Source organism: Coregonus lavaretus (assembly GCF_964263955.1).
Source record: "Coregonus lavaretus genome assembly, contig: HAP1_SCAFFOLD_79, whole genome shotgun sequence".
Taxonomy (NCBI): domain Eukaryota; kingdom Metazoa; phylum Chordata; class Actinopteri; order Salmoniformes; family Salmonidae; genus Coregonus; species Coregonus lavaretus.
The window spans coordinates 547,648-570,892 of NW_028157882.1; the positions used below are offsets into that span (position 1 = coordinate 547,648).

Below are 23,245 nucleotides of genomic sequence, written 5' to 3' on the forward strand. Positions count from 1 at the left end.
ACACATAGAGGTCTCTCATCCAATTCATTTCCTTTCCCAGAGTGGTCCATAATTAACTTTTGCTTGGTTGGCATTTCCAACCAGATATAAGGAGGCTGAGGCCCCAGCATCCATAAGTCAGATACCTTCTTCCTCTGTGGTAAGACCTCTCCACCTCCTTAGATTTTTACATTTGTCTCATCTTTGCACTCAGCATCTGAAGCAGTAGCTATCTGCACTGTTTGAATTGACTTCTGCATGTCTCTTGTAAGATTTGACAATATGCAATCAAGTGGCATTGGTTTAAAAAAAAGTTTTAAATGTGTTTTTCTTTAACTGTGTATTACTTCAAATCTGTAACTTCCTTTTTATGCCAAAAGCGGTGCTCCTGCACTTGTTTGTAAATTGAGGGGGTGGTCTAGAATGTAACTGTGTTTTCAGGGGTATTTATTTCAATTCTTGACAGAATGTGTAGTAAAGTGAGATGCCACTAGGAAAATGTAAGTTATCAGTCGCACCTGTAGTTGAATTTGACATGGCTGTAATTATTATTTAGTTAAATGTTTTTTAGCTGTTCGGGGGCTAAATGATAAGGCTTTAGACTTGTGCGTTTTCACAACATTCCATTTATTATTACGAGCCGTCCTCCCCTCAGCAGCCTCCGCTCCTTTAAACTTGTGTGTTTTCACAACACCTTATGTTTCACAGGGTCCTCCAAGAAGTACACATTCATCTGTAGAAGGGGAAAAAGAAGGTGAGACATGGTTTGAGTCTTCACATAAAAAGCAATGAGAATAATTTGAGATACCGCTCATCTAACTCTGTTGACTGTGGAGGAAGCACCACAGAGTCAATCATGTTTCTTGTTTCATCTCTTTCCTAGTGATCTGTCACCATGAGTACGGACGCTGAGATGCAAATCTACGGCAAGGCTGCCATATACCTCCGTAAGCCTGAGAGGGAGAGGATTGAGGCACAAACCGCACCCTTTGATTCAAAGAACTCCTGCTATGTGGCAGACAAGGCGGAGCTGTACCTTAAGGGTCTGGTCACTGCCAGGGCCGATGGGAAGTGTACTGTGACAGTCACGAAACCTGACGGCACTAAGGAGGTAAGCCTGATCTGAAAAGTATTCAAGTTCAAGTTATTGTAATTACTCTATTTCATTACAAATCATCAAAATTATCAAAAACATTTCAATAGACAACATGAAATCAGTAACAACAGATAGATTAATGATTTCTTTGTTTTTGTAAGCAGAATATAACTTTCAAACACATCATTTTGAATGTTGCTATTTAAAAAAGGCATGGCATTTTTTTTATATTGGCTAGTCAAGTATGTCAGTGGGCGATAACAAAGAAGTGGATTAAATGGAGTATTGAACTGTAATGTTAATGAGCAAAAAGCATTCAGTCATGTCCACTTTGATCTGCTTGTAATCTAGATTTCTGACTGTTTCAGGAAGGAAAAGAGTTCAAAGATGCAGACATCTACGAGATGAATCCCCCTAAGTATGACAAGATTGAGGACATGGCCATGATGACCTACCTGAATGAAGCCTCTGTGTTGTATAACCTCAAAGAGCGTTATGCAGCATGGATGATCTATGTAAGAAACATGCACATACAAACATACAACCACATACATAATAAATACACAAATACAGTACTACCATACAGTGGTCCCAAAATATTCACACCCTTAATAAAGATGAGAAAAAATGACTGTATAAAATAAATAATTCAAATACTGAGCTATATTGTATACTTAAAAACTGGGAAATTATACTATTTTATATTAATACAATTGCTCCGAGAACGAGATTTGTATTTATTTTTCTCAAAAAGGTAAGGGTCAAAATTATTGACACCCCTGTTTGCAATACCTTTCAATACCTTGCAAGGATAATGGCCTTTTTCAAAAAATATTTTATGAGTTGGAGAACACATTGGGAGGAATCTTAGACAATTCCTTCATACAGAATCATTCCAGATCCTTGATATCCTTCGTCTGCACATATAAACTACCCTCTACAATTCAAACCACAGGTTTTCAGTGGGGTTCATGTCCGGAGACTGAGATGGCCTTTGCAAAATTTTTATTTTGTGGCAAATTAACCATTTCATTGTGGATTTTGATGTGAAGGTGGGGTTATTGTCTTGCTGGAAGATCCACTTGTGGCCAAGTTTCAGCCTCCTGGCAGAGGCAACAAGGTTTTGGGCTAAAATATTCTGGTACTGGGTAATGTTCATGATGCCTTTGACCTTAACAAGGGCCCCAGGACCAACGGAAGCAAAGCAGTGCCATAACATCAAAGATCCACCATGATATTTTACAGTACGGATGGGGTTCTTTTCTGCAAATGCATTCTAATTTCAGCTTCAAACCCATCACCATTACCCAAAGAGCTATATTTTCATGTCATCCAACAAATGTAAATGCCTGGAGTTTACTAAACGGCATTGGAACTTGGATTTGAACCAGTGCTTTGGTCGGATGACATGAAAATAGAGCTCAATAATGTTGACTCCTATCTTTTTGAGAAAATAAAATATTACCTGTTAAAAAATTTATTAATTTCAAGCAGTTGTATTAGTATAAAATAATATAATCTTCCAGTTTTTGTGAGCCTACAATATAGCTCAGTAAAGTGACCCCACTGTAAATGAACGTTAGAAACCAAAACATATCCATACAGTAGACCCACATCAGTATACCAAAGTACACCCACATCCTCACATAAATCCAGGTAAAAGTTCATCTGACTTCGTTAATCCCCTAATTTAATGATGCTTTCATCCAGACCTACTCTGGGCTCTTCTGTGCCACGGTGAACCCCTACAAGTGGCTCCCCGTGTACGACGCAGAGGTTGTCAACGCCTACAGAGGGAAGAAGAGGATGGAGGCTCCACCCCATATATTCTCCGTCTCTGACAACGCCTTTCAGTTCATGATGATTGGTACGGGCTATCATGGATGGATGGATGGATGGATGGATGGAAGTTAAAATTTTATGTAGAGAGATATCTACTGTTTTCTAGTCTAGCTTAGAACAGTTTGCTGGGAATATCTGATTTCACTAGCCTTGAATGGGAAATGTTCCAAATTGAAATGAATGATGATGCTATGAATGCAATAATGTACCCATAATGTTGCTTGAGTATAATAAGGAATATGTTTTTTGGTTACAGATAAGGAGAACCAGTCTGTCCTGATTACGTAAGTGGTTTACTAAAATTTCATTCTGATGAACTAATTATATTGTAATACGTTGGGTCACTTGGGTGTGATGAAAATACATGACATTATGAATGGATTATGACACTAGGCTATGCGTAATAATGAGTCGATGAGAAGGAGAATTTATTGAATATTTACTTATGTTAGGAAACAGGTCAACAGTGTATTTTTCTATGCTATTTCTTAGTGAAAGCCAATCTGACACTCAAACATGTAACTAAACTCCCTCTTTCTCTGTCATATAAACCAGTGGAGAATCCGGTGCAGGAAAGACTGTCAACACCAAGCGTGTCATCCAGTACTTTGCTACCATTGCAGTGTCTGGTGGCAAGAAGGAAGCAGACCCCAACAAAATGCAGGTAGGTTGTGCTCATGTTTTCCTTTTTAACACATTTCAGTTTGGTTGGCTGTGCAAACTTTTTTTTCAGTGGTGAATCCTGTTTCAAGAAAAGGGTTCAAGCAATTGAGAAAAACAAACGTTAAAATTCTACCCGTTTTTGAGCAACTTGTGTTTGTCTCAATCAGGGGTCTCTTGAGGATCAGATCATTGCAGCTAACCCTCTGCTGGAGTCTTACGGTAATGCCAAAACAGTGAGGAACGACAACTCGTCTCGCTTTGTAAGTATGAAGGGCATACTGTGGAAGTTACCTTATATTGGAAAAATGTAATTCAGTAGTTCCCTACTGTTATGCAGATGTATGATATTATTTTGATCACTCTGTTAGGATTTTGATTTATTTGTTGACCTATTTCTAACCCCCATGCACTTCTATAGGGTAAATTCATCAGGATTCACTTCCAAGGTGGTAAACTGGCTAAAGCTGACATTGAGACCTGTGAGTTGGTTTTGATTGTTTCTCAATGCTTTCCTAAATTCACACAGATTATTTTTAAGAGATTATCAAAATTAAATGTATCTCATGTTCTCTCTCTCGCTCTCTCTCCTTTTGCTCTCTTTCTCCCTCAGACCTGCTAGAGAAGTCCAGAGTGTCCTTCCAGCTGCCCGATGAGAGAGGCTACCACATCTTCTTCCAGATGATGACAGGCCACAAACCTGAGCTAGTTGGTACGAAAAGAAGAGGTTTATGGGAAATTCTTCCCATCCCCATCTGTGGAATTTATAAAAAATATTCATAGTCCACATCAATGGCAGTCGGTGCCGTCTATTTCTATTACAGCATATTGGATGACTGTCATTCATATTCCATTCACCCAGCTCAATGTAACATCGATAGGTTTAGGCTACTACATGATACTCTAACGTTCCCTATACCCACCATGAGGTTGCTACAACCTAGCCTATGAATGAAAGTTTACAACGTAAGTGCACAGGTCGAGAGAAATTTGAGTAATCAAGGTGACAGACATTGACACATTCAATACCGCCTTGCACAATCTTGCCTGCATCTAGCTGATCTAGTGTAATCATTAGTTCAACAGTTGCAAACGAGAGTTTAATTTTGGACAAATGCAGGTAGGCTATGTTTATCCCCGTTTCGTTCAGTTTGCTTCCGTTTAAGAAACGTTTTTTAAACAGAATCGGCAGAATGAATACACCCTAATCGCACGCAAACACAGCTCACCTTCATATAGGGGTGCGCCGAGTAGTTGGACAAAATGAGTATTGTAATGGATTTGGGAAATTTTCTGGATACGATTATGATCTGAGTATTTTTTCTAATTATCCGTGATCGGAAAAAAAAGTTATTTTCGGGTGCCAGCAAGCATCATTGTCATGTCAGTCAGTCACAGAGTTTCTAAACCATACTGTACTGTCTTTGAGTCAGTAATGTGCGGTCTAAATAACTCAACTGGCTAGTTCGCCTGTCTGTAAAGAGAAGGGTACATTGATCCTGCTGCTCTGATTGGATAGAGTGAAGCTGCTCCATACTCTCGTTTCATAATTGATCCCGATCACTTTTCGTCGCATGTTTTCAGTCTGATCATTTAGATTGCTACTGCCTGCTACTATGATAGATCACATGGCGAGGACGTTTGCTATCAATGTGCATAATACTGTGGGGCATGGGTAGGGAAAAATATGAAACTAATGCGCATTCTGACTGATTGAACGCAAACTTGGCTGCCTGCTGCAAGTTGAGGACACAGACACACACACAGACCCACTCCTCTGCAAGCTGCTCCTAAAATGCAGCTTTTTTGCAGTGAGAACGTGCAGGGAGGTATTTTGCCATCTATTTAGGTATATTAAAACACTTCCGTTTTTTCCGATCACCATCCAATCCGACTATCAACTGTTAATTTACGGATACGTTTACAAATACAAGTATGGCCATGTTGGCACACCCCTACTTTAACAGCAGCCACATACAAACAGCATGAGCCCTTTGATCGTTGGATAATTCCTTCTTGCATCTATGCTCTCACCTTTTCCCTGCTTGTGGACTTCAGTGCACAACACATCAGCTGTCTGTGACCAGGTGAAAAAACCTTTCCAAGCCAAACCTTCATATCATAACCGCTACACACAGTCTACATCGTTGTCACCATATTAGCTAAGGTCAAGTCAACATAGCTACTAGAACTAACGTGTTAGTAAACCCGCTACAATCATTATTATTATTATTACACTTTTTTTTAACCTTTATTTAACTAGGCAAGTCAGTTAAGAACAATTTCTTATTTACAATGATGGCCTACACCGGCCAAACCCGGACAACGCCAATTGTGCGCCACCCTATGGGACTCCCAATCATGGCCGGTTGTGATACAGCCTGGAATCGAACCAGGGGTTCTGTAGTGACGCCTCAAGCACTGAGATGCAGTGCCTTAGACCACTGCGCCACTCGGGAGTACACTGTACAGTTAGCAAGCAGTTTATCAGTTACACCGGTGGGCCCTGGTGGCAATAAATTAATAAAACCAAATGCTTTCTTTGACTTGGAAGTGTTCCAGTATTGGATAGCCATAGCCAGCTAAGTAACATAGCATCCCTCTCTGTTTTAGCAGGGTGTCTGAGTAGGCTAAACTAGCTAGCTGCATTCAGCTAAGTAAGTGAAAGTGAAAAAAATAAGAAATATAGCTAGCTCTCCCTCTCTCTTGCTTCTCCTTCATTTTTGAAGAAATTAATTTGTTCAAAATTGTTCAACTATTGTCTTTCTCTCTCTTTGAGACAAATACTCACTATATTTTATGCACTGCAGTGCTAGCTAGCTGTAGCGTATGCTTTCAGTACTAGATTCATTCTCTGATCCTTTGATATGGTGGACAACTAAAAACGATAACTTTTTAATGTTAAACTATTTTTATTTGTATGAAATTTACTGAGGAGGATGGTGCTCCCCTTCCTCCTCTGAGGAGCCTCCACTGGTCCATACATTTGAAACTATTACAATGATTGTATCCAAGGTAACAAGGCATCTAGACATGGGTCAGGTCTTTGGGAAATATCTATCAAGTACTGCACTGTGATGCACTAGTCCACAAGTCTCAGTCCCCTCTTTTGATGCTATTTATTATATACTACATGTATCCTTGAGTCCATCTATTGAGTAAAGAATTCTAAGAGATTTAACTGTCAAGCTGTTCTCTGTTGTCCATAGAAATGGCGCTCATCACCACCAACCCCTACGACTTCCCCATGTGCAGCCAGGGTCAGATCACTGTGGCCAGCATCAATGACAATGAAGAGCTGGATGCCACAGACGTGAGTAAAACAAAGGGTTAATCAAACTCTAGATAGGGAATGGGTAGGACCACCATACACACTGAATGCACTGTGCAATTCCAACTTGGTAGCAATTGGGAATTTTTTGCTTTATGTTAGTTAGGCATGTGCCTCAAGGCACTCTTCATGATTTCACATTTTGCCATTTAAAACGTCCACAAGAGAGCGTAACTAAGTGCCCTGTGGAACTGTATAAAACTAATTTTCTGTTTTCATCTACTATCCTTCCCATTCGATCTGGAGTGAGCACAGAACTGCAGTGTAACTGACCAAACTACCGTTCAGTTCATCACTGTTGTACTTCCTCTTTAATGCCAGGATGCCATTACAGTCCTGGGCTTCACTAATGAAGAGAAGGTTGGCATCTACAAGCTGACAGGAGCTGTACTGCACCATGGCAACTTGAAATTCAAGCAGAAGCAGCGTGAGGAGCAGGCCGAGCCAGACGGCACAGAGGGTGAGTCCCACTCATAGATATACAATATGTAAAGCATTAGTCCCATTCCCAGTCCCACTCATAGAAATACAATATGTAAAGCATTAGTCCCATTCCCAGTCCCACTCATAGATATACAATATGTAAAGCATTAGTCCCATTCCCAGTCCCAAAAATAGAAATAGAACATGTAAGACAGACAGTGACACATGAAAGTCAGGCAGGAGATCATTTCTAGAGAACAAATTCCAAGCTCCTGAAATGATGGATGTGGGTGAATCAAAACCTAACTCACAAAGAAGTTAGCCAAACTATTTTGTCAGTGTGACATCAGAATCAAGTGATCTTGTGTGCCTGAGTCTGTTGTTGTTGGTTCTCTCTCCAGTGTCAGATAAAATTGCCTACCTGCTGGGCCTGAACTCAGCTGAGATGTTGAAGGCTCTGTGCTACCCCAGAGTGAAGGTCGGCAACGAGTATGTGACCAAGGGACAGACTGTGCCTCAGGTAAGGCGGCCAAACACAGCATCCACCATTTTCTGAGCACCATAATTATTTTGGGGATGAGTGCATTGCTTTTTTTTTAATAGTGCTTTTGTTTTTCCCAAGCTCGTATCACCTTATCACTAGACATGGTCAATATCTCCTGTATTAATTTGAGGTATTATCATTGCAGGTTAATAACTCAGTCAGCGCACTGGCGAAGTCTATCTATGAGAGGATGTTCTTGTGGATGGTCATCCGTATCAACGAGATGTTGGACACCAAGAATCCAAGGCAGTTCTATATCGGTGTGCTCGATATTGCCGGGTTTGAGATCTTTGATGTGAGTATGAGACCAGAACAAGACAATTAGATGTGATTGAGATGGATTACAGCCTTGTATGATGAAATTATCCCTTTGAAAATTCCATCAACAGTACAACAGCATGGAGCAGCTGTGCATCAACTTCACCAATGAGAAACTGCAACAGTTTTTCAACCACACCATGTTCGTCCTGGAGCAAGAGGAGTACAAGAAGGAGGGAATTGTCTGGGCCTTCATTGACTTCGGCATGGACTTGGCTGCCTGCATTGAGCTTATTGAGAAGGTAAGCGGTCTGTGAGGATTATAATGGACTGTAACAGCAAAGCTCATATGGAGCTCTGTGTGAAATATTATCACAGTGGTACAATGTACAGTAGTGGTGCTTGGGTCAAAATCACTGGGGAAGCCAAGACAGGGGGAAAAAATCCATATTACAAGCTACAATATGTGTTGCGATAATTGCGTTGTTTGCTCTATAACCTGTTAGTTCATATGCCTTGCCACCGTGATATATAGGCCTAAAGGCCGAGACAATAAGAAGACACAGTGGCAGAATAAATTCAACCACACCTTTGTTTCATCCCAAAACCGGAGAGCAACCTCTGTCTGGTGAAGTCCACCAAGCATATTATAATATAATAATATAATAATAATAATAATATAATATAATAAATAATATAATATGCCATTTAGCAGACGCTTTTATCCAAAGCGACTTACAGTCATGCGTGCATACATTTTTGTGTATGGGTGGTCCCAGGGATCGAACCCACTACCTTGGCGTTACAAGCGCCGTGCTCTACCAGCTGAGCTACATGTAACAAACAGTTACATGACCTACAGTATGATCAATCAAGTTCATGTTTCCGACATTTTTGGACTACTAAACAGCTATTGATTTAGAACTACAGAGAGTTACCGCAAGTCACAAAGAAAACAGGAGCTGCCTCCCTCCACTATTCCAACCCCATCTCAACTTCAACATTTCAACATCAACAAATCACCTATGCTTAGTCTAATACATTGGCAACTTAAAGATACCAAAAACAATTTAGTCCAAAATCTAAATATCATGTGGCTGTCCATGGTACTAATTTATGTGTGTGTTAGTGGAAAAAACATGTTGACTCACCCTACTTGAAGAGAAACTCCAATGCCATCCTCCTCTCTTTCATGTTGCTGAAACGGTCTATGACTCTGTCATACATTACGCACTGTAAATGTTTGTTGTCCTAGGCTACCTGGCTAAAAGCCTTGCTCACTAGCCTAAATTCCTTTCCTGGGCAACGATTAGCTAGTTACCATTAGCATACTACATCTAGCTACATATTGAATCTTCCATACTCTCAGGCCAGAGGTGCAATGTATGAATTTATGGTTGGATCAGAATCGCTATTAGAATCATTGACCAGTACGGAGATTTAAGTAAAACTATAAATCCAAATCCCTATCTCCACCAATTTTAGCTAGCTAGCTATCCACCGGAGCCCAACAACACAACAATTACATTTTTGTTTTTCTGTCAATGACGTTTGGCTTGATGTGATGCGATTGGAGTGAAACCAAATCCAAACTAGCTTCACTTGACACTTTTGTTTTGGTGCACCAGAACCATTCACAGATTAGCTCACTCAGTTTAGCTCAACTCTGATTCGCTGTTATTGTATAAAATATATCAAGGGAGGCCAAATGCTTGCTGGCTTCCCTTGCATTCAATGCTACAATATCATACTATTTTTGACCAGACAGCATCAGATAGAAGGACTACACATACAGAGACAGAGGGGAGCAGTTTAGATCTGATGCTTTACCTGGTGACATCCGTTCAGCCTCTTGTGAACTGAAGGAACATTTATGAAACACAGAGTTACGAAAGATGAGTGATTTAATGTTTTTCTTTTTTTCTTGTTAAATTCTTTAGGGAAGCCTGACTTCCCTTGGCATCCATAAATACACACCACTGGGGGGTAGCCTCTCAGCTGCCTGGTGAGATACATTACACATTCCACCTCTTGCTAAGAGAGACGAAAGAGACATAATTATATATGTTTAAAACAAATGGGGGGTGGCATCCATGAAAAAAAACAAAAAACAAAAAAAATTTGGAAAGTATTCAGACCCCTTTACTTATTCCATTTTGTTATGTTACTGCCTTCTTCTAAAATTGATTAAATAAATCATTTCCTCATCAATCTACACACAATACCCCAAAATGACAAAGTGAAAAAAGGTTTTCTGAAAAAAATGAAATTTTATTTTATTTTATTTTTAACTGATATACCTTATTTACATACTTTCCGAATGCACTGTATGCCACTGACAAGTTATCTGACTGTTGAGAACTCAATCTGTTTCCTATTATGTGCTCTTCAATGAATATAATCCTATAATAGCATTTTTACTGAAGGAATAAATGTGATCCTAAATGGAAATATCACTAATTTGATATTCATCTCTTTTCGTAAAGCCATTGGGAATCTTCTCCATCCTTGAAGAGGAGTGCATGTTCCCCAAGTCTTCAGACACTACCTTCAAGGACAAGCTGTACGCCCAGCATCTTGGCAAAACAAATGCGTTTGAGAAGCCCAAGCCTGCCAAAGGCAAGGCAGAGGCCCACTTCTCCCTGGTGCACTACGCTGGTACTGTGGACTACAACATCACTGGCTGGCTGGAGAAGAACAAGGACCCCCTGAACGACTCAGTTTGTCAGCTGTACCAGAAGTCCTCAGTCAAAATTCTGGCTGCCCTGTATCCTGCTCCCCCACCTGAGGGTAAGACTAGCATCACGTCAAAATATTTAATTAAGCACCAGTTATAACTCAGACCAAATGTTCTTTAAAGTCTTTGAATGTATCCCAATTTCTCAGGGTGTTTTCACCGGGTTAATTTATTCATACACTTAGTTAATTTAATTATACAATAGGTGTTATTTTACATAATCTCATTGGCAGCATTTGCCTCTAGATACAGTGAGGGAAAAAAGTATTTGATCCCCTGCTGATTTTGTACGTGGGCAAACGTACAAAATCAGCAGGGGATCAAATACTTTTTTCCCTCACTGTAAGTGTGAAGTTAACCAGAGATTCTCTGGTTTATAATTAGTGTGCTTGCTGAAGACAAGACCACTCTAGATTTTCTTACATACTCTTATTATTATTCTATTTATTCCACCCGCTCTAGGAAATTTACTTTTCTAGTTATCTTTAACTTTTCCCCATTTTAACAGATAAAGCCAAGAAAGGAGGCAAGAAGAAGGGTGGATCCATGCAGACTGTATCCTCCCAGTTCAGGGTGAGCTTTTGAAATGTATACATTCAGTCATTCAAAAGGTGCATTAAATATCATAAATGATGTCTGAGAAAATGGTTTGTAACACTCTTACAGGAGAACTTGCATAAGCTGATGACTAACTTGAGGAGCACTCATCCTCACTTTGTGCGCTGCCTGATCCCCAACGAGTCAAAGACTCCAGGTACAATAAATATTGAATTAAATATGTCATCTTATCAGTACAGTATCAGTGACTTTAACAATCTCAATCTTTAACTTGTTTATGAGTATTAAAAGAGACTTGGTTTGTTTTACCAGGTCTGATGGAGAACTTCCTGGTTATCCACCAGCTCAGGTGTAATGGTGTACTGGAGGGTATCAGGATCTGCAGAAAGGGTTTCCCCAGCAGAATTATCTATGCTGACTTCAAGCAGAGGTACACACGCGCAAGCACAAACACACACACAGAAAGATCTGCTCCAACGGAATCCCCAGCATCAGAATAGGCTTACATTTAAATTTGTTATTTAACCTTTATTTAACTAGGCAAGTCAGTTAAGAACAAAATCTTATTTACAATGACGGCCTACCCCGGCCAAACCCGGACGACGCTGGACCAATTGTGCACCGCTCTATGCGACTCCCAATCATGTCCGGTTGTCATACAGCCTGGAACCGAACCAGGGTCTGTAGTGACGCCTCTAGCACTGAGATGCAGTGCCTTAGACCGCTGCACGACTCGGGAGCGTTATACATAATTATAACCAACCTACAACTTGACATATGTTAAACATTTATCCTCATTCAGGTACAAAGTACTGAATGCCAGTGTCATCCCTGAGGGCCAGTTCATGGACAACAAGAAGGCTTCTGAGAAGCTGCTTGGGTCCATTGATGTGAATCACGAAGATTACAAGTTTGGACACACCAAGGTCAGTCAAATACCCCCCAGCAAAAGCTGACAACAAAACACAACTTCAATAATAATTTAAACCCTTACCATATAAAATCTCTCCAGTTGATCTATCCATCCTTTTGTTCTTTCTTCTTCATTTAACTAAAGGAAAAGGTGGAAAAACATTGTAGTGTTTTTTACTTCAACGTCATAGAAGTATAGAAGAGAAATTAAACTCATTATCATGTGCATTGTGTTAGAGTGGTATGGCTGCAGTTATCTGTATCTGTGGACATTATTAATCTACAACTGTACAATAACTAACAATTTAGAAACATCCTATCCCATGGTTTGTTTGTAACCATTGCAAAGTTAATGTTGTCAAATCAATCTAGTGGAGTTGTTCACCTCTTTTGATTCAACCCTTTCTATCTGTTTCAGGTGTTCTTCAAAGCCGGTCTGCTGGGTGTCCTGGAGGAGATGAGAGATGAGAAACTGGCCACTCTGGTCGGCATGGTCCAGGCTCTCAGCCGTGGATTCCTCATGAGGAGAGAGTTCACCAAGATGATGGAGAGGAGGTGAGGAATAGTGGACATCCTGGCAAAAGCTTTCTGTCAACCACCTGTATCTAATGCATTATGATAACATAATGTATTAATTCTTGAAGAATATAAAATGAATCATGAGCTTAGCATGACCTGTCAGTCTTTGCATCTAGAGAGCTATCTATGAATTTAAGAGCGGTTACATTTCCCTAGCCCCATTCCTCAGCTGTAAACAAAAAGTATAGGGGTCCCCGTTTTGTTGTTCTTTGAATCCCAGAATGTAGCTTTAAGCATGTCACTCACCATGCCACCCTATCCTTTCTGTCGACCAGAGATTCCATTTTCACCATCCAGTACAACGTCCGCTCATTCATGAATGTGAAAACCTGGCCATGGATGAAGTTGTACTTCAAGATCAAGCCCCTGCTGCAGAGCGCAGAGACTGAGAAGGAGCTGGCCAACATGAAGGAGAACTATGAGAAGATGACGGCAGACCTGGCGAAGGCTCTGGCCACGAAGAAGCAAATGGAGGAGAAGTTGGTGTCCCTGACGCAGGTGAAGAATGACCTGGCACTTCAAGTTGCATCTGTGAGTGAAAGACGACCATCATAAGGGCACATTTACACACACATGATTACACAGATGAACACGCACACATATGAATTCTCTGTAAAGTATGTGGCTGTATTTATTAAAATATGCTGTATTTATTTCATGAATTTCTATTGGTTTAATCTGACCTCTTTGACTAAAGTGTATATTTTGATACACAAAGTGAGGCCTCTGATTTGTCCTCGTGTTCTGACACCAGGAAGGAGACAGTCTGAACGATGCTGAGGAAAGGTGCGAGGGGCTCATCAAGAGCAAGATCCAGCTGGAGGCCAAACTCAAAGAGACGACCGAGAGGCTGGAGGATGAGGAGGAGATCAATGCTGAGTTGACTGCCAAGAAGAGGAAGCTGGAGGATGAGTGCTCTGAGCTGAAGAAGGACATTGATGACCTGGAGCTCACCCTGGCCAAAGTGGAGAAGGAGAAGCACGCCACTGAAAACAAGGTCTAGTGTCTTACCATAGACAGTCTAACCAAACAATAATCCAAACAATAATCAACTCAAAACATAGCTTAACAGAAATGGAATTCAAGTTGTATTATAGGTGAAGGAAAAATTAAGACACAAAATAGTTGAATTTCAGTTGCGGGGTACTCCCCACATTCATTGCATGTTCTGCTCCCTACTCATTTATGACTTCCATTCAGTACACTGGCATAGTGTACACTGCCATCTACTGTTGAATCTATAGTACAGTACTTGTTGACACATTTCTAATTTAAATGAATGTAATATATAACAAACTAAATCTCCCCTTTATGGTGAAGTATAATTATGTTGTGACCATTTTCAGGTTAAAAACCTGACAGAGGAGATGGCATCTATGGATGAGAGTGTTGCCAAGCTGACCAAGGAGAAGAAAGCCCTCCAAGAGGCCCACCAGCAGACACTGGACGACCTGCAGGCAGAGGAGGACAAAGTCAACACTCTGACCAAGGCCAAGACCAAGCTGGAACAGCAAGTGGACGACGTGAGTGGAGTTTGACATTTTAACCATGATTGTGTGTAAGATTATATTATCTTCAGTTGTTTAGATTTGAAAAATATATGTATTTTTATCTTATAGCTTGAGGGTTCTCTGGAGCAAGAGAAGAAGCTCCGTATGGACCTAGAGAGATCCAAGAGAAAGCTGGAGGGAGATCTGAAACTGGCCCAGGAGTCCATAATGGACCTGGAGAATGACAAGCAGCAAGCTGATGAGAAAATCAAGAAGTAAACACAAAAAATGACTACAGTATCAGCTGCAATAATGGTTGTTCTTGACTTATTATGAATTAGCATTTGCATGTGATTCTTAAAAGCAACGTGAATGGTATTATACTCCCTTTACACTAACAAACCTAAACCAACTCTGCAATCAACGTGTTTGTGTTTTTTAGGAAGGAGTTTGAGACCACTCAGCTCCTCAGCAAGATTGAGGATGAGCAGTCTCTGGGAGCTCAGCTGCAGAAGAAGATCAAGGAACTCCAGGTACAGTACAGGATATACGCTCCAGTAAAGAAAAGCACACACCTGAATCATTTCCTGAAAACAACTGACACTTTTTCTGGTAGCCGACAGTTTTCCTGGTGGCTTCTAATGGCTCAGTAGGTTGGAAGATGGTGATTCTTGTTGGTGCTTCTTACCATTGTGGTTTTGGTTCCTGCATGGGACACTGTCTACTGAATATATTAGTGTAACTGGCTTTGTATTAACAAATTTCTGCAAAATATACCTACTATTATTACTTTATAGGAGGTTCAATTGTTTCAACTGTATTGTAGTGTTCATCCCCCCTGCTCTTGTCCCCTGTTCTAGGCCCGTATTGAGGAGCTGGAGGAGGAAATTGAGGCTGAGCGTGCTGCCAGGGCTAAGGTTGAGAAGCAGAGGGCCGATCTCTCCAGGGAACTTGAGGAGATCAGCGAGAGGCTGGAGGAGGCCGGAGGCGCCACTGCTGCTCAGATTGAGATGAACAAGAAGCGTGAGGCTGAGTTCCAGAAGCTGCGCCGTGATCTTGAAGAGTCCACCCTGCAGCACGAGGCCACAGCCGCCGCTCTACGAAAGAAGCAGGCTGACAGTGTGGCTGAGCTCGGGGAGCAGATCGACAACCTGCAGCGCGTCAAGCAGAAGCTGGAGAAGGAGAAGAGCGAATACAAGATGGAGATTGATGACCTCTCCAGCAACATGGAGGCCGTCGCCAAGGCTAAGGTGAGTAGTGATGTTTTGATCAAGCAGTGTTGAGGAGGGTCAACTACATTACCATTCAACTGAACTGAGGTTGACAGGAGTCCCATATATAAAGTAATGATGGAACATGTTTCACTAACAGGGCAATCTGGAGAAGATGTGCCGTACTCTTGAGGACCAGCTGAGCGAGCTCAAGACTAAGAATGATGAGAATGTTCGCCAGGTCAATGACATCACCGGACAGAGGGCAAGACTCCTGACAGAAAATGGTACCATCAACAATGAACTTCAACCCAATGCTTTCCTTCAGTAGAACACAATAACGTGTTGGGGGCTGTATCCATATAATTTTTACTGTACTATTCACTGCCCTACGATACCTCCATATACATTTTCAATCTTAGAGATCAGAGACCCTATTAACTAGATATCCCTCTATCCCTGCAGGAGAGTTTGGCCGCCAGCTGGAGGAGAAGGAAGCCCTGGTGTCTCAGCTGACCAGAGGAAAACAGGCCTTCACCCAGCAGGTGGAGGAGATGAAGAGGGCGATTGAGGAGGAGGTCAAGGTAAAAAAAACAAAATGGACTCCACCGACCACAGAGTTTAGAGACATATCTTCATATAGATGGTGACTACGGCACCCTCAGAGACTCCTACTGTCTCTCCACTCTCTGAGACTCCTACTGTCTCTCCACCCTCAGAGATTCCTACTGTCTCTCCACCCTCAGAGACTCCTACTGTCTCTCCACCCTCAGAGACTCCTACTGTCTCTCCACCCTCAGAGACTCCTATTGTCTCTCCACCCTCAGAGACTCCTACCGTCTCTCCACCCTCAGAGACTTCTACTGTCTCTCCACCCTCAGAGACTCCTACTGTCTCTCCACCCTCAGAGACTCCTACCGTCTCTCCACCCTCAGAGACTTCTACTGTCTCTCCACCCTCAGAGACTCCTACTGTCTCTCCACCCTCAGAGACTCCTACTGTCTCTCCACCCTCAGAGACTCCTATTGTCTCTCCACCCTCAGAGACTCCTACTGTCTCTCCACCCTCAGAGACTTCTACTGTCTCTCCACCCTCAGAGACTCCTACTGTCTCTCCACCCTCAGAGACTCCTACTGTCTCTCCACCCTCAGAGACTCCTACTGTCTCTCCACCCTCAGAGACTCCTACTGTCTCTCCACCTTCAGAGACTCCTACTGTCTCTTCACCCTCAGAGACTCCTACTGTCTCTCCACCTTCAGAGACTCCTACTGTCTCTCCTCCCTCAGAGACTCCTACCGTCTCTCCACCCTCAGAGACTTCTACTGTCTCTCCACCCTCAGAGACTCCTACTGTCTCTCCACTCTCAGAGACTCCTACTGTCTCTCCACCCTCAGAGACTCCTACTGTCTCTCCACCCTCAGAGACTCCTACTGTCTCTCCACCCTCAGAGACTCCTACTGTCTCTCCACCCTCAGAGACTCCTACTGTCTCTCCACTCTCAGAGATTCCTACTGTCTCCACCCTCAGAGACTCCTACTGTCTCTCCACCCTCTGTCTTCTACTGTAATTTGTTTGACTATCTCTCTAATATCTCTGTCTTTCTCTTTCACAGGCTAAAAATGCACTGGCCCATGGTGTCCAGTCTGCACGTCATGACTGTGACCTCCTGAGGGAGCAGTTTGAAGAGGAGCAGGAGGCCAAGGCAGAGCTGCAACGCGGCATGTCAAAGGCTAACAGCGAGGTGGCTCAGTGGAGGACTAAGTATGAAACTGATGCCATCCAGCGCACAGAGGAGCTGGAAGAGGCCAAGTGAGTCACATGCAACAGCAAACACTCAAATATAGGGTGTGGATGTTGAGGGTGGTAGGGGGGCTCTGAGAAAATGTTACGTCAATATATATTGTAACATTTGTTTCAAAACTACAAAACCACCTAACAGGAAAAAGCTGGCCCAACGTCTGCAGGAGGCTGAGGAGACAATTGAGGCGACCAACTCCAAGTGTGCCTCCCTGGAGAAGACCAAGCAGAGGCTGCAGGGAGAGGTGGAGGACCTCATGATTGACGTTGAGAGAGCCAACGCATTGGCCGCCAACCTCGACAAGAAGCAGAGGAACTTTGACAAGGTAAAAAGGAAATCCTAATTTTCTGCTACATAATAAATTGTAGTATAATTGTAGCATGTTTCTGATTTAAATCTCTTCATCATGATAATCCCATGTATTTCCCTAGGTTCTGGCAGAGTGGAAGCAGAAGTATGAGGAGGGTCAGGCTGAGCTGGAAGGAGCTCAGAAGGAGGCTCGCTCTATGAGCACTGAACTCTTCAAGATGAAGAACTCCTACGAGGAGGCTCTGGATCATTTGGAGACTCTAAAGAGAGAGAACAAGAACCTGCAACGTGAGCATTTAACAGCAATTAATTTTGGCTCATTTTTGACTTGTGTTTTGAAAGTGAAGGGAACAGTAATCATCAAAACTACTATTACACCATTTCAGAGTTTTCATGTACAGTATAAAAATATATACAGTAAATGGAACATGTAATTGCTATTGCTTTTAACAACCCAAGGAAGTTGAGGGCAATTAGATTTGTAAGACCGTATGAAGTGCTGTTAATTAATTAACTGTTATCATGATTCAATGTCAACTTCAGTACATTGGTGATATCCACTGAAAATCTCCCAAGTCTAAACTGCTCCTGTGTGTGTTTGTGTGTGTGTGTGTGTGTGTGTGTGCAGAGGAGATCTCTGACCTGACTGAGCAGATCGGAGAGACTGGCAAGAGCATCCATGAGCTGGAGAAGGCCAAGAAGACCGTGGAGACAGAGAAGTCTGAGATCCAGACCGCTCTGGAGGAGGCTGAGGTACAAACTACAGCTGTTTGATGGGAAAAGCAGTGTTACACTAGCAATGCCAGCTACAGTCTAATGCTCCCTGTATTGGTGTTTATTGTTGTCATATATATATTTAATTCCTTGTAGACATCCAAATATATTGAACACAATACACATTACTTATTTTCTTTGTCCAGGGCACACTGGAGCACGAGGAATCCAAGATTCTGCGTGTGCAGCTGGAGCTGAACCAGATCAAGGGTGAAGTGGACAGGAAGATCGCTGAGAAGGACGAGGAGATGGAGCAGATCAAGAGGAACAGCCAGAGGATGACTGACTCCATGCAGAGCACCTTGGACTCTGAGGTCAGGAGCAGGAATGACGCCCTGAGGGTAAAGAAGAAGATGGAGGGAGACCTGAACGAGATGGAGATCCAGCTGAGCCACTCCAACAGGCAGGCCGCTGAGGCCCAGAAACAGCTAAGGAACGTCCAGGGACAGCTCAAGGTAAAGGGACTGGGACATCAGGTTCAAAAACCTGAACATGGCTAGGGATTTGTTTGTGAATCTGTAGAAAATAATAGAACAGAGAAATTGAATAGAGTGGTTTATGTACTAAAGGTAGCCATACTGGGGAAATTCGTACCAACTTACATTTCTGTCACTGATCGATCCTATCGCCCCTACTTCCACAAGTCCTAATGAACATATGTCATTGTGAACCCCAGGATGCCCAATTGCACCTTGATGACGCTGTTCGTGTCGCAGAGGACATGAAGGAACAGGCAGCCATGGTGGAGCGCAGAAACGGTCTGATGGTGGCTGAAATCGAGGAGCTGAGAGTTGCTCTGGAGCAGACAGAGAGAGGCCGCAAAGTGGCTGAGACTGAGCTGGTAGACGCCAGCGAGCGTGTTGGACTGCTGCACTCCCAGGTATGGGTCAAAAGCCATTTCCAATGGAACTCAACCAAGCATACAGTTTAAACACACCTGGAATTTGACAGTGCTTACTTTAGATTTTCATCATTTCAGCCTTGTGACTTGTAAGTTCTCTTGAGAGTTTAAAAAAATGGTCTTATTTCATCCTTCAGAACACCAGCCTTCTGAACACCAAGAAGAAGTTGGAGACTGACCTGGTGCAGGTGCAGGGAGAGGTGGACGATATTGTCCAGGAGGCCAGGAATGCAGAGGAGAAGGCCAAGAAGGCCATCACTGACGTGAGTTCTTTAATTACATCGACTTGATTTGTCCCCAAGTGCCAGTGGTAGCTGGGCTGGTTAAGAACAACAAAGATCTTAGAGGGGCGTTATGATTGGTGCCAATTGGTGCATAAATTAAACAAACTACTTTTCCAGGCGGCCATGATGGCTGAGGAGCTGAAGAAGGAGCAGGACACCAGCTCTCACCTGGAGAGGATGAAGAAGAACCTGGAGGTCACAGTCAAGGACCTGCAGCACCGCCTGGATGAGGCTGAGAATCTGGCCATGAAGGGAGGCAAGAAGCAGCTCCAGAAACTGGAGTCCAGGGTGAGTTAACAGCAGGGTGGATTATGGTGGATTGAAAGACAGATTGCTGGAAATGTATTTGATCATATAAAAATACATAATAGCCTCCATGCAATATTACATTGTACTGCATTGCACTCTCTAAACCTTTTCCACAGATCCCTGGTTGTTTAATCTGTTCGTGCTAGAAATATTCATCAACAAATGTAAATGTGAATTCCACTTTGGGAACCACTGACCTAGATAATGAAAAGTTGTTGTTATTATTACAAATCCCTTCAATTAAATGTTTAGAAGTACATAGGGACAGATGACAATTGTGCCTCCTTGACTGGGTAGAACACTATACCTCTGGGTTACAAAGATTTGTTAAGTCTGATTTCACCACCTCAAACAAATACGTTTATTTCTTCCACAAAGGTGCGTGAGCTCGAGACTGAGGTGGAGGCCGAGCAGAGAAGAGGTGTAGACGCAGTCAAGGGAGTCCGCAAGTATGAGCGCAGAGTCAAGGAGCTCACTTACCAGGTAAGAGAAAGTGCCTTCTTCACACACTTGACAGTAACACAGAGAGGTTTGTGTATAAAACTATACTGACATTGATTATTTTATCTTCTCCCACAGACTGAGGAGGATAAGAAGAACGTTAGCAGACTTCAGGACCTGGTAGATAAGCTGCAGTTGAAAGTGAAGGCCTACAAGAGGCATTCTGAGGAAGCGGTGAGTGACAGACTTAGTCAAATACTCTGAAAGCATACATTTGAAAATGTATTTTCTCCCTACAAAACGTAATGTCCATATGGTTTAGTTGAAGTGTTGCTACAGCACATCAGTCAACAATGACTCAATTGATATTACAAGTCATTACTGAAGAAATTATACACATTTCTGAGTGCCTCCTATGCCTATGTGTTACTAACTTAAAGGAGAGGGGGTTGAATAATAATTTGCTGGTCTAGTGGTGGTGCTGGAGGCAGCGGTTTGATACCCTGTTCCTCCACTCACTTTCTCTGCTGTATCATCTATCTCCCTATATATGTTGCTGTCCTAAATCGATCTATATTTTTGTTGTTGAAAATACCTTTAAAAACAGATTTTTTATTTGCTACCTGAAGCTTCAAACTTTAAATGCTGATGTTATGCTCTCCATCTCTTTTCTTCACCCAGGAGGAAGCAGCCAATAGCCATATGTCTAAGTTCAGGAAGGTTCAGCATGAGCTGGAGGAGGCTGAGGAGCGTGCTGACATCGCTGAGACTCAGGTCAACAAGCTCAGAGCCAAGACCCGTGACACTGGAAAGGTACAGAACTGCTGCTAAACCTATACCTGATTCATGTTCAAATATGACCACATCAACACCACTTATGATTCAGTCTTCACAGAGGTCAATACTGACCTTTTACACTCACTCAACTGTATTTAAGATTAATCTAATAAGATTAATTCAGTTAGTACTTCAAAATTGAAAATCCAGGCTGAGCACTGAGCATTAAATGCTTGATCCATTATATTGTTGTTCATCATGTTCATCATTCAGGGCGGCAGGTAGCTTAGTGGGTAAGAGCGTTGTGCCAGTCACCGAAAGGTCGCTGGTTCTAATCTCCGAGCCGACTAGGTGAAAAATCTGTCGATGTGCCCTTAAGCAAGGCACTTAACCCTAATTGCTCATGTAAGTCGCTCTTGATAAGAGCGTCTGCTAAATGACTAAAATGTAAATGTAATCTATTTATCATGTTCATTAGTATTACTGATCCTTTATATTCTATCCAAGTCTATCCATCTATTTATCATGTTCATTATTATTACTGATCCATTATATTCTATCCAAGTCTATCCATATATTTATCATGTTCATTATTATTACTGATCCATTATATTCTATCCAAGTCTATCCATATATTTATCATGTTCATTATTATTACTGATCCATTATATTCTATCCAAGTCTATCCATATATTTATCATGTTCATTATTATTACTGATCCATTATATTCTATCCAAGTCTATCCATATATTTATCATGTTCATTATTATTACTGATCCATTATATTCTATCCAAGTCTATCCATATATTTATCATGTTCATTATTATTACTGATCCATTATATTCTATCCAAGTCTATCCATATATTTATCATGTTCATTATTATTACTGATCCATTATATTCTATCCAAGTCTATCCATATATTTATCATGTTCATTATTATTACTGATCCATTATATTTTTTCCTTCTTCTTACAGGGCAAAGAAGTTGCTGAATAAACACGACCAAGTCTTATCATTTTCCTGTGTTGCATAAAATATGATTTTCATGGTGAAATGTTGAGCATTGATTAAAAACATGTAGACCTACATACACTTCCTTTGTGACTTTGGACTTATTACTTAGCAAACAGCTTTTTCATACCATAAAAATATTGTACTTAAAATAATGGAGCAATCTGGGATTCCAACAGCAAAAGTGGTCACCCGGACAAAGCAGTCTGTTGTTTTGGTAAACAGCTGAGTGATGAGGCTGGAGAAATGTAACCACTCTCAAATTCTCAGACTGAGCTTTGGATGCAAGGACTGCAAGTTTGTTCTTGCTTTATTGAATTCAATGTAGTTCAGCCAGCCTCTGCATTTAAGCTGCTGAGTTAACTAGTCAAACTGCCAAGGTCAGAAGTTCCAAGACCGTTCTAGTCATTCTATTTCTATGGTCATAAGACCGTCATAGGACACCACAACACACATATATTAGTCCTGCATGTAACATTTGATCTCTTAACAGACTGAAAGGTTACATCAACACTTCTATCCACATGCCATTGACTAGATGTCCATTAGTACCTGTATCTTGTTGAAGTACTGCCCAGCCTCGAAGGGCACTATGTTGTAGGTGGAGATCCCAATAACAGGTTTCTCTGTATTGTTCTTGGCTCTGTGGAAGGCCAGAGCAGTCTCTCCTGGAAACACCTGTATGGTAACAAAACATATACAATAAGACACCTGTATGGTAACACAACATAGACACTAAGATACCTGTATGGTAACACAACATAGACACTAAGATACCTGTATGGTAACACAACATAGACAATAAGACACCTGTATGGTAACACAACATAGACACTAAGATACCTGTATGGTAACACAACATAGACACTAAGATACCTGTATGGTAACACAACATAGATACTAAGATACCTGTATGGTAACACAACATAGACAATAAGATACCTGTATGGTAACACAACACACAACATGATTTGATTCTGGACCAGTCGACCTCCGATATCCTCTGGAGCAGCAGG

At 41.8% G+C, this 23,245-nt stretch overlaps 1 protein-coding gene across 1 annotated transcript; it reads left to right on the plus strand.

Moving 5' to 3' along the window:
- Positions 1-874: 874 nt before the first annotated feature.
- LOC311124695 (myosin heavy chain, fast skeletal muscle-like) lies at positions 875-22,214 on the plus strand (the record flags this gene model as incomplete). The annotated part of the gene is made up of 39 exons (XM_084198798.1): positions 875-1,090; positions 1,444-1,590; positions 2,786-2,942; positions 3,174-3,201; positions 3,473-3,581; positions 3,748-3,840; positions 3,999-4,059; positions 4,191-4,289; positions 6,787-6,890; positions 7,230-7,368; positions 7,733-7,851; positions 8,021-8,170; positions 8,265-8,435; positions 10,620-10,923; positions 11,379-11,443; positions 11,537-11,624; positions 11,741-11,858; positions 12,231-12,354; positions 12,759-12,895; positions 13,195-13,450; positions 13,674-13,916; positions 14,266-14,442; positions 14,539-14,684; positions 14,852-14,942; positions 15,270-15,659; positions 15,781-15,907; positions 16,086-16,204; positions 17,233-17,429; positions 17,560-17,743; positions 17,850-18,015; positions 18,356-18,480; positions 18,648-18,956; positions 19,178-19,381; positions 19,540-19,665; positions 19,804-19,974; positions 20,374-20,478; positions 20,575-20,670; positions 21,118-21,249; positions 22,194-22,214. The coding sequence occupies 39 exons, from the start codon at positions 875-877 to the stop codon at positions 22,212-22,214; spliced, it is 5,814 nt and encodes a 1,937-aa protein (XP_084054924.1).
- Between the last annotated feature and the right edge of the window lie 1,031 nt (positions 22,215-23,245).